Source organism: Danio aesculapii, chromosome 14, assembly GCF_903798145.1.
Source record: "Danio aesculapii chromosome 14, fDanAes4.1, whole genome shotgun sequence".
NCBI lineage: Eukaryota > Metazoa > Chordata > Actinopteri > Cypriniformes > Danionidae > Danio > Danio aesculapii.
The window spans coordinates 32,679,205-32,695,356 of record NC_079448.1 but is presented as its reverse complement, the minus strand read 5'-3'; the positions used below and the strand labels follow the sequence as shown (position 1 = coordinate 32,695,356).

General features: G+C 37.7%; 1 protein-coding gene across 1 annotated transcript in view; it reads right to left on the bottom strand.

Moving 5' to 3' along the window:
• The window catches only part of mrpl11 (mitochondrial ribosomal protein L11), a 71,969-nt gene that overhangs the window by 4,388 nt on the left and 51,429 nt on the right, over nt 1–16,152 (bottom strand). Inside the window, exons 3-5 of the mRNA XM_056472316.1 lie at nt 12,589–12,684; nt 3,085–3,178; nt 2,481–2,640 (exon numbers count right to left, since the gene is read on the bottom strand). Of these exons, the coding sequence (XP_056328291.1) occupies nt 2,618–2,640; nt 3,085–3,178; nt 12,589–12,684 (213 nt within the window). The 3' untranslated portion in view covers nt 2,481–2,617. The remainder of the gene's footprint in view (nt 1–2,480; nt 2,641–3,084; nt 3,179–12,588; nt 12,685–16,152) is intronic.

Genomic DNA, 16,152 nt, shown 5'->3' with positions numbered 1-16,152 from the left:
AACAGTGAACCATTCAACTCAATTTTATCAAAAAAAGGTTCGTTACTCGAAGCTTTCCAAATCAGATCTCGATGAGGACCTCTGCTGGTTAAAGTGTGGGAAAGCACTGTTGCAAAAATGTTCACAACTGGCCAACTCATTCTTGTAGTAATACAACAATAATAATATAAACAAGTTACCCAATTACTGTAGTTTTTTTTTTACATATAAGGTACGTTACATGTAGTAAAATCCAAGGTATCCATAAGTATCTACATTTATCTATTCTAACCGATCCTATACCCACAGTCTTGTTCCGAGCGGTGATCGAACCGGCGATTCCTGCATGGGAGGTGAATGCTCTAAGAAGGAGGCTATGAGAGTGAGACTTTGTCACTGTATTTGTCAGCTGCCCTCTGCTACACACAATACTACAATATGCAGTGGCATTCTTTAAAAATAGATACACTAATACACTTTAGTATGGTTCAAAAGCTTTTTACTATAAATTATTATCACATTTTAGTTAAATGTAGTTAAAACAATATTATACACTTTACTAACCCATGAGGGTATTTAAACCTTTGAATCAAAATTCGAAGCAGTCACGTGGGTCTAGGCTAAAATGAAGCTTCGGACATCACTGATCACATGACTATGGCTAAACGAATCAAGCTTCGGTACACTGCTTCACTGCGAGATGTATCATTTTTTTGATACATGCTTTGAAGCCTCGGTGCACAACGTCACATCACTACCTCTAACTACCTCCTCTCCAACAGGTAATTTATCATTTATTTACTGTAAATATTTTTCTTTCACTGTATAGTATTTTCTCTTGTTTTCACGGGAAGTATGGCAATAAATAATCAATTGCAGTGATATTTGGTTTTTAGTTATTTCTTCCCCATCCAACTATTATATGTTACGTCAAAGTACCCTTCGTTTAATATTAACATCTAAAAGGACGTAACACAGGCAAAACAAAAGCAAAAAAATAAAACAAACAAGTAAATAATGGTGAGAATATGGTAAAATCTGAAAACATGGTAAAATCAGGCTGCTGCGAGGGCTTTCTGTTTTCTGGATTGCTTTTCAAAACATTATCAGTTGGGTTTCGGGAAGGCGGTGGGCAGGTCAAACGGTGCTTTTGAAAACGTTTTGAAAACGTAAAACAGTATTATTGTTATTATACAATTATTATTCTAAATAAATAACAGAAATTAATCCTAAATATAACTGGAAAACAATCCAAAAGACACAATTGGGGTGATAATAAGATAATTTAAGAAATCTTTTGCATGAATAATAATTTCATTAGAATGAGATTCTACAGACAATTCTATAGAATACAAATGATGTTTTATAGAATTATCTGTTGTCTTGACACATGGCAGAGAATTAGGTTTATTAAGTCTTACCTCCCTGACACATCATCCCTCCTTTTTACTTTATACAAAAAAATCTATCAGGAGCAATGCCTAGTCAAAATAAGACCATCATTTTATTTAAACTTTAGTTCTGTCGATTTTGTAAAACTCACTGCCTGCCAACACCTCCACATAAAAGGCTGTTACGCTGGTTTCACAACGCATGAGCATCGCGTGAGCAGCATCTATTATTTCGTCATGCCGGGACTAGACACAGGGAGTTGGAGCACCTTGTCAAGCAGGAGCGGTGTGTGAGACAGGAATGTTTTTTTTCTGCGCACATTCGTCTGTTTGCTTTTTGATTAAATTGCATTGATTCGCCAGCGTTGGTTCAGTTGCACATGGAGAATAACGTCTTAGTTCTGGGATTACCACTCTTAATAAATACACTTGCATATAAAGTAAATCATATCTCAAAGCATTTACTGGGGCAATGGCGATTTTTACTGGGGCACGTGGGGAAGGGCATTGGGTGGGGTTATTGGTCAGGCACTAATGGCAATCGCAAGAGAAATTTGAGATCCTAAAAAGCGTACACATCGGCTTCGGGCGAATTTCACGAAAACAAAAACTGCAAAAAACATAGCTCCTGGGATGTATTTCGCACTGTCCAGAAATGCATACAGGGGTACGTGTTAAGAATGAGCATATGTTGAAAAATTCAGACCTGTTAAAAAAGTTTTAAGATCTACAACACAATACTTCAGTAGATTTAAGACTTTCTGAGGCCTAAAATTAAGCTTTTGAAATTGTATACATTTTAAGACTTTTTAAGACCCCAGCAGATACCCTGGTATGTGTGTGCCAGTGTTTGTTTTATTCTATAAAGCTCTGATAACATATCTTTCAAATTTGAAGAATGCACATTTGCAAATTAGTCTGAACAAAAAACATTTCACAATTTTGTTACACTTCTTGAATACTTTCATTTCTGCTATTCTGAATATTTCCATTTCTGAAGACTCTGAAAAAATGTGCAAAATGTCAAAAATGAGCAACTCTCTTCAAACATTCGATCGGCATTTTAATGTTATTATGAATGTGGCAGAAGACTGTTTGAAGGACACTCACTCATTCACTACTTGTATGCCGAGGGATCTGGCTGAACCAATGATGCTCTTGACCACGTTCTGCATGGTGGTGTCCCGCAGCTTAAAGCACTCATCCTGCGATTTGACCCGTGCGATCTCATAACACGGCCCTCACAGTCACCATCCCGCGATCTCATGCCCTGACGGACACAGGAAAGGCAGGAGGGGGAAAATAGAGATGATGAAACGCAGCAGCACAGACAGAGAAAGCAGCAGGAGGTGTGTTTTGGTCGTGATTGAGCAAAAACGGAAGTGGAGATGGAGTGAAGGTGAGAGGTTACAAATGAAAAAGAGAGTGGGCGCATGAGAAAGAATAATTGAGGTATGAAGCAAATCCAGAATTCTCTTTTTTGTTAAAACGCCACCTTCACTGCAGCTTCCCCTTAGTAATTGCACAGCTCTTTACCAGCACAGCTCATCATCAATATAAGATCAGTCAAAAAAAGTCAATCTGAACTGAAACACACCGCAGGGGGAAGACTGTCCATTATTGAAACATAAGGCAGTGGCGAGATGTATAAATAGACTGCTGAGAGACTGAAGATGAATGGATGGATGGACGGATGGATGTATGGCCTGCTTACCAGTCTTTCCTGCTCCTTTCTCAATGCCGGCGGCCTGTTTCAAGAAGTAAGACACAGTGGGCTGCCCAATTTTCAGGTCATACGTCCTGTCCGACTATAGAAAAGATGAAAAAGAAAAACGGATAAGCTCGGTCAGAAATGTCAAGCGCTTTCAAACTGACCCAAGTCCTTCAGGTTATTTTGGAGTCAGTTATATTTAATAAAAAGAAAAAGTTTAAAAAATATATTTTTTAAGAAGGTTAGGTTACTTTATTTATACCTGAAGATAGATTTGCAGTCAAGAGTCCTCATTTCATAACAGTGCCTCACAAAAAAACTCGCATAGTGACAACAACAAAGGAACATAAAGGGCCCTATCATATCCCCAGCACAATAAGGCACAAGACGTGTTTGCCCCAATGTGTTGCTATTTTCAGACCAACTCAACTATAAATTTCCTGATTTCCGCCACGTTGTTTTAATAGCAAATCTATTTGTGCCACTTTGTGGACTCATGGCTGTTCTGGTCTAGAAAAGAGGTGTGTTAAGGCGCATTGTTGGCACGTTGTTATTTTGAGAAACTAAAATAGACTGTGCAATTGACCAGCGGAAAGCAGGTCTAAAGTCCAGCGAGGTGCACCATTAACGTGCTTTGGGCTGGACTTTAGACATTGCTTAAAACATGCAGGATGTACAGCAATATGCAAATATCTTAACAAATAAAAAATTATTAAAATATTACAAAAATGATTACTTTCTACATAAAAATAAAAACCGCTACCTCCATGCCTTCTTCATCTCGGGGGGCTTTTTCAGTTTATTCATGACAACTTGCTTTTGTATAATGTTTATTATTAGTAGTCGTATTATGTATTATATGCATATTTATATTTGTTTTATTTTAAAAAAGCTTAGATTTGTCCACCTGTCGGGTTTTGGACCATATTTAGAAATAGTTTTAAAACAAATCTTTGAGCTTAACAAACAAAATTAATTATGCAGGTTAATGGATGTCTGTGCATACAACATCGTTTCCTTATCAGTGAAAGAGAGAAAAAGAAAGTGAAAGTAAAGGCCGAATCGAGGAGGTTCATTCTTTATCCTCGCACTGCAGATGGTCTGTTTAACTGTTTTCTCGCTAGTGAAGTGTTCAGTTTTTCCACTTACAAAGTCCGCCATGTAAATAGCAAATGCTCCATGGCGTGATGCAACTGACTCTTAAAGTGAATGGGAGATGAGACTGGTTTATTCTCAAAACACACCCAGAACTGTTAGACCATGCGTCGCGGCGCAGAGCGTATTTTCCCGTCCTTAAAATAGCAAAAGTGGATTCAGACAAGCCCTTGATTGCTCCATGCGCTTTAGATTTTGTGCCTAGATTGTTAAAATAGAGCTCAAAGACGTGAACATACAACACTCTTCCAAAAAACAATACAATAAAATAAAACAATAAAGAAAAAAATATAATAATCACTTTAAGTGTCCACCCCTAAACAAATGTTTAAAACAATCTATAAAATGTAAAATATAAAAGTCAATAATACCTCTGCTTTAATCAATGCCTTATTTAAATGTCTACTGGCTGCTGGTATGAAAGTATTTTTGTATCATTTAGTTCTACCGCTTGATACTAAAACCCTGCGACCAAAAGGAAGGAGCTGAAACTATGAGTGTAGGGGATGAGCAGTGTCACTTAAAATTGAATTTGTAATTCTCTTTTAGGCTTGTGCCGGTATTCGGTAATGCGATAAATCACGGTAATGAATATGCACGATATTGTTATCGCGGGCACTTCAAAATACCGTGAAAAATAATAGATTCGAATTTATATTCTTAGAACGCGCCTTAGCTTATTTTCCATCAACCGCTTGAAGAAACACTGCGTATATGCTGCGCAGAACTGATGCGCACTCTGATGTAAACAATCCCCACATGTAGAAGCACTGTGTGTACGCCGCCGCTGCCACCGCACTATAATCCTCACACGAAAAAGAAGCATGGCGGAAGGAGGAACGCTGCCGACAATTTATCCCCCTTCAGCTTATTTTCCATCAACCGCTTGAAGAAACACTGCGTATATGCTGCGCAAAACTGATGCGCACTCTGATGTAAACAATCCCCGCATGTAGAAGCACTGTGGCACACAGTGCACGCCGCCGCTGCCACCGCTTACTAATCCTCACACGAAGAAGAAGCATGGCGGAAGGAGGAACGCTGCCGACAATTTATCCCCCTTCAAAAAAAAAAGTCAGAGGTTTGGAAATATTTTGGGTTCCAAAAAAATGCACAGGGATTGCTGATCGAAGACGGTTTCCCTTTGCACATTCACTTTGATATAATTGCTCAAGTTTACTTTTATATTGTGTATTGTTTTATTTATATTTATTTGTATTAAATGTTTATGGTACTTTTAGTTAATTAAAAAGTTATTAAAGTTACTAAGTTGATGAAACTGAAGTTTTTTGTGTTTTTTTACCTGTTTCACTAGTAAAATTACAATATCGTGATAATACCGTATACCGTGATAAAAGCTCAATCAATTAATCGCAGCATGAAAAGTGATACCGGCACATGCCTATTCTCTTTAGATGAATTCTCATCAAACTTATTCCTTAAGCGAACATTTTCCATGATCCTGGAGGGAAGCGGGGTGCGAGTCATGCCCCCTCGTTTCCTCATCTTGGCTTTGGGCTTTGTGTCCCACGTTTCATCGGGTACTTTCCATACTGCATTTGGTAAATGGCTGTCTGACATTGTCTCTACCCTTGAAAGGTTTAATTGTAGCAGCATGCTCCTGGTATACTCTATTCTACCTTGATTAACAACTTATTCACCAGCAAGCAGTAGATGGACCGGGACCCATAACAACATGAGAAATAAAATCTCCATTGTAGATAAATTGCACAGGAATATATTTAAAATACTATCCCATAAACAATTAAAAACTGAATAGCAGACACAAAGCTTTAAGTGTTAAAAACAAAGTGTTAAAAAAACACAAGCACTAGTCCCATGACAAATTCTTACTGCTGGTCAGTATAGGCTCAGTATACTTCAAGTGAAACAGAGTCAGGCCAGGTTCGAGCTTGTTTCAGGAGTTTTTAAAGAAAAAGTTTGCTTTGGCTGATAAATGCCATGGAACTCTCTTTAGTCGATGGTGATGAATGATTTAATGGGCGGGTGTGGCTTTGAGGCTCCTTTGACAAACCTCCTCTGGTTAATTTCTTTTGTTCAGAGAGTCAAAAATCGATGTTTGTGAGTTAAAATACACATTGAGCAGTTTCAATAAATATAGTGATATATAAAAATAAACGTAATTGTAAACAATGAACTGACATTCAAATCGCTTTGAGCTAAGATACTTTCTTAACTTCTGTAATTTTCAATTTAGAGTTTTTAAAAACTTTTTTGCTTTGTCCAAAGTGAAGTGCCATTAGTATATGGGGTGTTTTTCTTACCAAAGGTAATTTATTTGATCAAACAGAATGAGTACTAATACTGTAAAATATAGAATTAAAATAATGTTTTTTATTGAAATCTATTTTATAATGTAATTTATTCCTTTAATGTCAAATTGTTTTCTTCATAATATATCTTATTTCTTATCAATGTTGATAAATTGTGCAGCTTTATATTTTATTAATAGAAACTATGATCGTTTTTCAGGTTTACTGAAACATTTATACTAAACCGATCTGAAGCAGTTAAACTAGAACTACACCAGCATTTAACATAACTCTCCTGCCTGCCTGAATTTGCTGGAATGCTCCACAATTTGAAATACTACAACATTTACTCTTAATTCTTCATCTAGGTCTGCTTTGACACATTCTACATTGTAAAAATCTTTATAGAAATAAGAATGAACTGAACTGAATTAAACAAAACAGTTTTTAAAGGGCACCTATGATGAAAATAATCTTTTGGAAGCTGTTTGGACAGAACTGTGTGTAGGTATAGTGTGTCCACAGTCATACTGGAGTGATAGAAACCCAATTAGTCTCTTTTTTTTTTTAATGTCCTGATGTTAAAATAGGATCCAAATCCCTCCCATTTTGAGGCCCACCGCAACGTGACATAGTAGTGCGGTTTCCCTGCCCACTAAATTGATTAACATCCCCGTATTAACATGTCTCCATAGTAACGCGTATAATCATATCAACAAGACAGGACGTGCACAAAGCAACTGGGATTAAAAGATCTGTTCAGCTCTCTGTGATCATCAATCATCATCAAATGTGATCAAGAGTGAGTCTTACAAGTTTAAAACGTTTTAAAACAGTGCATGTTTGTATTAAATTACAGTGATTTTACAGTCTTTAATTTATCAGCACAGCCGCATGTCAGCACAATTACAAAAGAAGGCGCTTCAATCCCGTTTGGACGATAAAGCAGGTTTACTTTGTACATAAACATAACGGATATCCATACAGCAGTGGATATTAATGTGCATCCTTTCACATTTGCAAGCAAAAACACTGCAAAGTGTGTCCGTGCGTGTGTGTGTGTGTGTGGGTGGGTGGGTGAACTTTGTAACGACATTGTGTGTGAGTAATCATTCTCATCGTTAACTCCACAACAAATACGTAAAATAATCATTGGGAAAGTTCTTACTGTAGTACTTTTTGCAAACGTTACGTGAGATCTGTGTCCTTCATGTCTGTCACTGTGCTGTTTTATCTGACGCAGCCGGAGATTGAGGCACACTCTGACAGGCACGTGGGAACGGTGGGTGGGGGGGAACAGGCCACAAAAACAGCTACATTGTGTTCAGAGCACAATCCAATATTCTAAAAGGTATAATAAATAATCTGATGGATATTTTGAGCTGAGACATTACAGACACATTCTGGAGACACAAAAGACTTATCTAAGATCTTGAAAAAGTGGTAAAATAGGTGCCCTTTAAAATATCTTACTGACCAAACACATTTGAATGGCAGAGCCTAAAATGCTGTGACAGAAATGTCTCTTTCAAGTCTCAAACAGTCAGTTATACATGCCACAAATAATCAAAAGTACAAAAAGTACATCTTCAAGCCACATCTTTATATATAAAACATTAAAAAGCTTACATGCATACATATGAAAATCACACTGAACTGAGCTAAACTGAACTGAACTTAAACACTACAAACTGAACTATACTGTTCCTATTTACTATGACCCTTTATGTGAAGCTGCTTTGACACAATCTACATTGTATAAGCGCTATACAAATAAAGGTGAATTGAATTGAATTGAAATTGAAAGGATATGCAAGAAAATGCAATACACAGATATAAGTGTAAAACATGCAAACTATATAATAATAATTAATTAATCTCAATCACCTGAGAAAAATCTGCTGCTATGCTTAAAAACTATGATCACTGGCTGTCAAGTTCAGTGAAAATTTAGCTTGCATGCAAAGTTTGTTGCGAAGAACTAATTTCAACTCATTAAAAAAAGTGCTTTTTTTGCCTTTGGTGTCTTATCTTGCCTGAGGCACCAACAAGTGAACCAGGACTGCAATTTTTGCCCCCACATAAAAAGAGAAGCAAAAGTAAGCCTGGGTTGCCTTCAAACGACAATGAAAAAAAACTGAATTAAACCCACGCCGTGTGAACGGAATCTAAATGAAGTAAAACATCAGCATCATATAAACTGTTCCACAAACAAAGCTCTTGTAATACTTGAGAAAACCCTTGTGTACTTGACTTAAATCTCCAGCATCATGGAACGCGTGTGGAGTTGATGTTTAGACGATTATCTTTAGAGACGAAATGTGTGAGCCAAATGTCATTTTTTATTTTTGGTATTTTTTGTGGGTCTCATCAGTCTCATCACACATAGCGGTTGGCATCAGTAACACAATCCTCTTCAAGAGCGAGAGAAGCTGCAATCCTGTAGCATCCAATGGAGTCTCTGGAGCTTGACAGGATCTCATTGGCATCCACAGCCTCTCATAAACTCGCAGTGGAGTCGAGTGAAACCAGCCGAACGCTTCCACACCCTCCGCTCCCTCGACACACACCCTCGACTGTCAGGCCATGCCGAAACCAAAGCTTTAAGGCAGGGATTAGTCTGCATAGAGAGGCTCAAAAACAATGAGTGTGCAGCAGACAGCTTAATGGGACAACTGAGACTTCACAGGCAGTCTGACTTATGGAGACAGGCTGGCTAAAATGTATTGCGCACGTCCGACTCAAGCCTAGAGCGAGCTTTGTGCTGCAAAACTCCACCAGAATTTTTCTGCACAGCCCCTGGAGGTGAACATGGCGGAGTTGGGGCTAATCTTCAATCCTCTGTTGAATGCTCATCAGTATAGTGCGAGGATGGCAGCTTTAGGGCCTAATCTGCCTGTAGGACTCCAAGAACGAATCATAAAAGAGATTTTGCCTTTGTTTGGCAATGGAGTGTGTTATACGCCGGATGTCTTAGAGGGATAATTCGGCCCAAAAAATAAATATTCGTCATCATTCGCTTAATCCACGATTGAACTGTGTTTTGTAAAACTCAAAGGATGGTTTTTGAGGGATTTCTAAACTGATTTTACAATAATGAAAGCTGTTATATATAGTACATGGGTTTTATTGATGCATTGTGTTGCTTTTTATCCTTCTTTTCCCACAAATGATGAACAGTTTTATTTTTGGGTGACCTGAAATTAACACTAAATGTTTAGTGTAAAGCCCAATACTAATCACACGTTTTAAGAAAATGATTTGAAACAAATTTAAGGTGAAGAGCCCTTTCATTTGTTTCTTAAATGCTGCCTTTTTTTGGGAAAACAACATATTTTCTAACATAACCAAATAGCTATTTTAAAAACAATGTCCCCTGCTGAAAAAAAACTCTTTCACTGGGCACTGAGATGGCTGGTGTGGCGAGGAAAGCCTTTCCTAAACCAGAGAGCAGCATGTACAGAGGTGGTCAATAGGCCCTCTGATCCAGGGGACTGACCACTGGCATAAAACACTGATTACAAAATGACAAATTATATAGTAGGATAGAGACAGGAGTTGGACATGATTATGAAGGAGAATAATTAATATTACTTGTATAATTAATTAGTATAAGTATCAGTGTGATGCACTTAAGAAGAGATTACCTTGAACATTTAAAATATTCAACAATAAGCAAATTATTAAAATATGCATAAACTATTTTGAAAAGGAGAGGGTAAAAATAATCTAATACCTGCGTCTGTAACAGAACTTCTTTCTCTTTCAGTCTGAAAAACATCTTCACACTTTCACTATGAAAACTCTGTAGCACTCGTTGAAGCAAGTAAAGCCGCAAACCACCGGTCCGCATGGTTTGGCCGTGGTTTTGACCCAGTACCTAAAAGTTTGTGTTTGTCCGGCGCATTTAACCGCTGTTATTTTACTCTGCCGCCCCACTTCTTGCTCGCCGCTGATGTGCAGGCAAAGTGAGTTTGCGCCTGTTACCACAGCGCCCCCTCTGTTTAAAAAATTCAACACAATTCGTTCAACATTTCTACCAGTTTAAATTTCTACCAGTCATTTATTTTATTTATATATATATATATATATATATATATATATATATATATATATATATTTTTTTTTTTTTTTAATATATATTTATATATATATATATATATATATATATATATATATATATATATATATATATATATATATATATATATATATATAAATATAGTGCTTACAGAAAATCCTCATACCCCTTCTCCTAACCTGTGCCTTTCTACAACTGAATCCCGAAGGTCTTTTGAAAGCATGGAGTAATGTGAGTAAAGGTATAGATTTTCCAAGGATATGATGAATTTCTATAGACACTATATATATATTTATACATATTTATTTTAATTAATTTATTTTTTTCCCTCATTAAGCAGTTTGTAATAAGAGCTAAATTGCTCATGTCAAAGACCCTGAACGTGTCAACAGCATTGACTAGCTAGTTGTTTTCTTCAACAATGCCTCATACTGTGCAGTTCAAGCTAAACATCCCTAGCCTACAGCAACCACCTGGCGACAAACTAAAAACTGCACACAACATCTTTCTAACCATGCAGGCATGCTCTGGCGACCATCCACCAAGCCTCAGCACTGTAACCGCAGACTTTGCATAGATGAGTACCCTCAACATGTCTTCAGAATATATACAGAATATATATCACAGTTAGATATTTATAATTATAGCAAAAAAAGAGAGAAATAATCATGTCAACAAGTCAGAAAATCACAGCGAGCCCCTGCATGTAGATTCAAAGAACGAATGATGAATGACAACAGCACCAGGGTGCAGTCTTTCCTCTCTCTCTCTCCTTCTGAAAAAGTCTTGCAGCCGGTCCTGGAACGAGAGCTGATGTACCTGCAGAGGAGCGCCAACAACAAAGGCTGACAATTCCCACCCTCAGGCAACCACAACTGACAGGGCAACACAAAGGGATGAGATAGATGAAGGTGACATTGTTGCTGAAGATGTCTAGTTCCACTTTATGCAACAGAAGCCTCCAGAGTGAAACTGGAGCATAACTGGACCACGGACACTCGCTTAATCGGCTCAGAAGGAAAGATTATGTGTTTGGGTTCTGACTAAGACATGAGCCAGAGACATTAAAACGCCTCAGACTGGATTGGGTGGCAGAGCATAATTGGGACATAAAATTTCCTCACAATGTCTGCAGAGCATCATGTGAGTTATCGAAACTAGAATTTCTATCTGAAATCGCACAAAAGCAATTGTGTGATGTAAAAGAGACGGAGACATGTAATGAGAACTCATTTCACGCAGTCGCGCAACTCTAAAATTGGTGATCAATGACCCCTCCGTAATAAAAAGCCATTTCTCTCAACCTTCATAATAGGCCTTTGCTCAAACGCCCAGCACTTTGTCGCCGACTCGGCAAGCATTACTAACAGCCATCAATCCGTCTTTATTTAAAGAGCCGCGAATATGAGGAGAAAGTGCTAGGCCTCTCATTTCGTTACAGAGGGCGGGTGAAAAATGGGGGGAATGGATTAGAAGAGACAGAACGATCGTAAGAGAGAAACAAAGACTAAAAGGTGTCACTGCTAATGCGCGCAAGTGAGGGATACATCAGAAATCTTCAGCTGAAGTACATTCACGGTCTTCACACAAGAGAATAGAAGACGAGTCCTTGACAAAAACATTACAATAAACCTGCTGAAGGTGAGCGCCAATATATGCATCAGTGACTATTCCTCATTTAGCCCTGTTCTTCGGTTTAATCCACTTCGCTCAATACCTTCATTTGATCATAATGTCAGTAGAAGGCCTAATCCGCGCTTTGGCATTCCAGACGCATCTAATGCTGTTTGCTAATGTGTCTGGGATGCGAATGTAAACGAGCACCTCCGGGGACTCGTAAAGTGCGAAAACAACCAGCAAAGCAAACGAGACCGAGATTGATTGAAAGCAATAAGGTGTATTATGAGGCTCCCAAGACGTCACTTGTATGACCGATTGGTTAAATGCTGTTGACATGGAGAAAACGACAACAGTACTTCTAATTAGGGGTTGCATTACCTTTACATTGATCTTGATGGGAAGAGGAATGCCTTCTTTGAGGTCTTTGGTTCTCTCATTGAAGTCTTTGCAGAAGGCTCCGATGGGAATCCCTTTCTGGAAGAGAAAAGAAAGAAAAAAACATTTTGAAAGGTTTAGACCCTTAGCCCGTTATTCATTGTGGCATTCTTTTGATGAATACCAATACCCATTTAGAGTGGCTGCATGGTGTCAATCATTCGATAACTCATTGGCGCTCTGTGAATGCCTCGGCATGCTTGGATGGCTGCGTGAGTGAGGGAGAAAGCGAATGAGAGGTTGGTGGAAGCCTATTTACCCAAGGGTGTGAGTGTATGTGTGTGCGTGTATGTCAAAGTATGGCAGTCATCATGCCTCTGAGACTCCAGATAAATTAGATTCTCTTTCCTAGCCCTTGCCTGGCAGAAAGCTAAATGTATAGCTGACATTAAGTCAACACTGGCAGCCATTTCTCCAGCGCGGCTTCACCAGAGCATGAGTGTTTTCTGTGGGTTGACTGCAGAGGCGGTTGCTAATCTGTAATCTTATTACAGTTGTGAAAGTTTTCTTTGCACTTGAACTTTCCCGCAGATCCACGGTGACGGGAACACTCATTGCATTCTGTGCTGGATGTTACTAAGCTTTATTTGCTTTGTAGTCTGATTACAGGGAGACTCTGAAGTCGTGGATCAGTTTCAGTTCATTCGCTGACCGTTTGGTGCACTGCATATTATGCTGGATGGAAAAGTTTGGAGAAGGTGCAAGCCAGTGTCATGATTTCACATTTGAAGCATTTAGTAAGTTTAATAAAAGATTTGAGCTCATGGGCTGAGTTTTATATGTGGTTTCATCTGTAAAATAAGCTATACCACTTTTTCACCAGCTACCTTTTTTTTTTTTTTTATCTCATAGGGATTTTTAAAAGGTTTTCGCTAAAGTATTATAGGCCATGAACCATAAGCAGCAGCAACAAATCATCATACATGAATCACATACTTTGGTTTGAATCAAAATAGATTATGAATAAAAGATAACAGACTTTGATAAGGAAAAGAACTACAGTCCCACAAACCTTTGCAAATGGCAAATGTATATGAATGACAGAACATCAAGATATGTTCATTTTATACCACTCTTTAAAGCTTCATCAGCTATTGTTAAAATCAACCTTCCTTTGGGGAAAAAATGAATGGAGAATTTACTTCTGAAGCTATAGCAGTGTATTACATTTGGATAGACATAATTGTGATTGCAAAGATATATCAACATACCAACTGTTTTAAAATTTCAGGGCAGTAAGATTTTTAGCAAGAAGTGTAATTAGGTTAAATATATAGTCATATAATAATACATGATATAGTAACTAATATAAGGTAAAATAGTTGCTGATTAATAATGTGTGTAACTAGGGCTTGATATTAACACCCGCCAACCCGCCAAATGCAGGTAGATTTCAGTATTTGTGGACACTCCCAGTAGCCACTTTGGCTGGTTAAAAATTTGGAGTTTAAAAATCTAAATTTTTTAAGATCAACGTGGTAAGATCTGTAAACGTGGTAAAAATAAGGCGAGGGCTTTTCTTTTTCTGGATTGCTTTTGAAAACACTATCAGTTGGGTTTAGGGAAGGGTGTTATCAGGTCAATCGGATCCATTGACAACAGTATGGATCGGTCGGTCAGTCAGTCAGTCGTCAGCGGCCTCTGGTGGATTTACGCGAGAACAGCAGGTGTGAATGGCACTCGCGAGAGAAATTTGAAATCAGAAAAAGCCTACAAACCGGCCTTTGGTGGATTCTGCAAAAAACGTAGCTCCTTGGATGTATTTCGCGATCTCCAGAAATATATTTAGGGCTATGCATCAATAATGAGTCTGTATTGAGTCTTAAAAAAGTGAGTAAACTCGTCTTAAAATTAAGTACACATTAAGTTAAGTCAACGTAACAGTTCAAAGTTATAATGGATTTACTCACTTTTTAAGTCAAGTAACCAATCGCTTTTTACATTGTAGTAATTATTTTTTCAGCAACCCACTTTTTCATAATTGTATCAAATAGGGTTTATCATTGTAAGACAAGTGACAAATGAGATTACTTAAATGTCTCAATTCTTTGTCCTTCACTTTCTAGAATACAAGACATTTCTGATCAAACATACAGATCAATCTGACCTTGGATCCCCATTTTTAGCTCTGTATGTCAACAATAGACAGTTTAATATCTATATTCTTTTCTCGTAACAAGATTTAAAAGCACCAAAGGCAAAAATCTATTGCTTTAAGCTCAATTAATACCAAACCGATGCATAATACAAGGTTTCTGCACAGATTTTCAAAGTCTAAAATTTTTAATTGTAATTTTCTTAAAAAGCTCAGTTCAACAATAAGGATTGCCAAATGAGGGGCCAGCATGAGTGTTAAAATAAGTGTTCATGTGAGCAAAAGAAAGCAGGTGAATGCCGAATGAGAGGATGATCATGTGCACGGTGAGACACAGGCGATCCGGAGATTCCTGACGCACTGATGAGGGCTTCAGTGTCAAGGCTGATTTCAGGTGATGTGATGCATGTGAGTGTTTAAAAGTTTCAAAAAGAAATGGTTCCTTGCAAAGTATCTGTGCCTGTAAACATAACTGGTACGATCGGTTCTCTTAAATAGAATGGACAAAAGTGATGCTTGTGCACCCATAGTCCTGCTGCTTTCAAGAGCTCCAGGTATTTTAAATGTCCTTTTGTAAGCAGCAGGTTGTTTTTGCTTTAAGCTTTCACGTGATCATCCTTTCATTAACCGCACGTGGTATGTTTTTCACCTGCTTTTTGTTTACAGTTATTTTAAGCAAATAATTATTATTGGTTTTTTTTGGTGTGGCTAGAGAAAAAAAAAGGTAAACCCTTAGTGTTGAGCCCTGAAAAGTCATGTGAAATAAAAACTAATTGCAATGCGACACTATGAAACCACAACCCATTCGCTCATGCTCAAGGTCATGCACAACACAAAAAAAGTGAAATGAATGAGGAGGTGTGTGGAATCAACACAAAATCTAAACCAAATAATTTGAGCATTCATTCACTTTCTTACGGCTTAGTCCCTTTTTTTACAAGGGGTCGCCACAGCAGAATGAACCGCCAACTTATGCAGCATATGTTTTTTTCACAGCGGATGCCCTTCCAGCTAAAACCCAGTACTGGGAAACACCCATACACTACAGACCAAATAGTTTATTTAATTCACCTAAAGCGCATGTCTTTGGACTGTGGGGGTACGCATGGGACGATTACCGTTTTCAAGGTATACCGCGGTTTGTAAAAGTCAAAATTTTTAAAACTGCCAAAATTTTCTTCAATACCATTCCTAAGGTATGTGTAAGATTTTTTAGTTACGTTTTTTCCTTCAGCAGAAAAAAATATCCCAAGATGCCTTTTACATTGTAAAGAAATCTGTGTTTTTGACACAAATAAGAACAGCAGAAGTCAATAATTCATTTGAATTATTTAGTCTGACATGTTTACAGTTTCAAAATATTATAAAGGTTGCTCAAAATAAAATACTTTGTCTTTAAAGGGGAAAAAGTT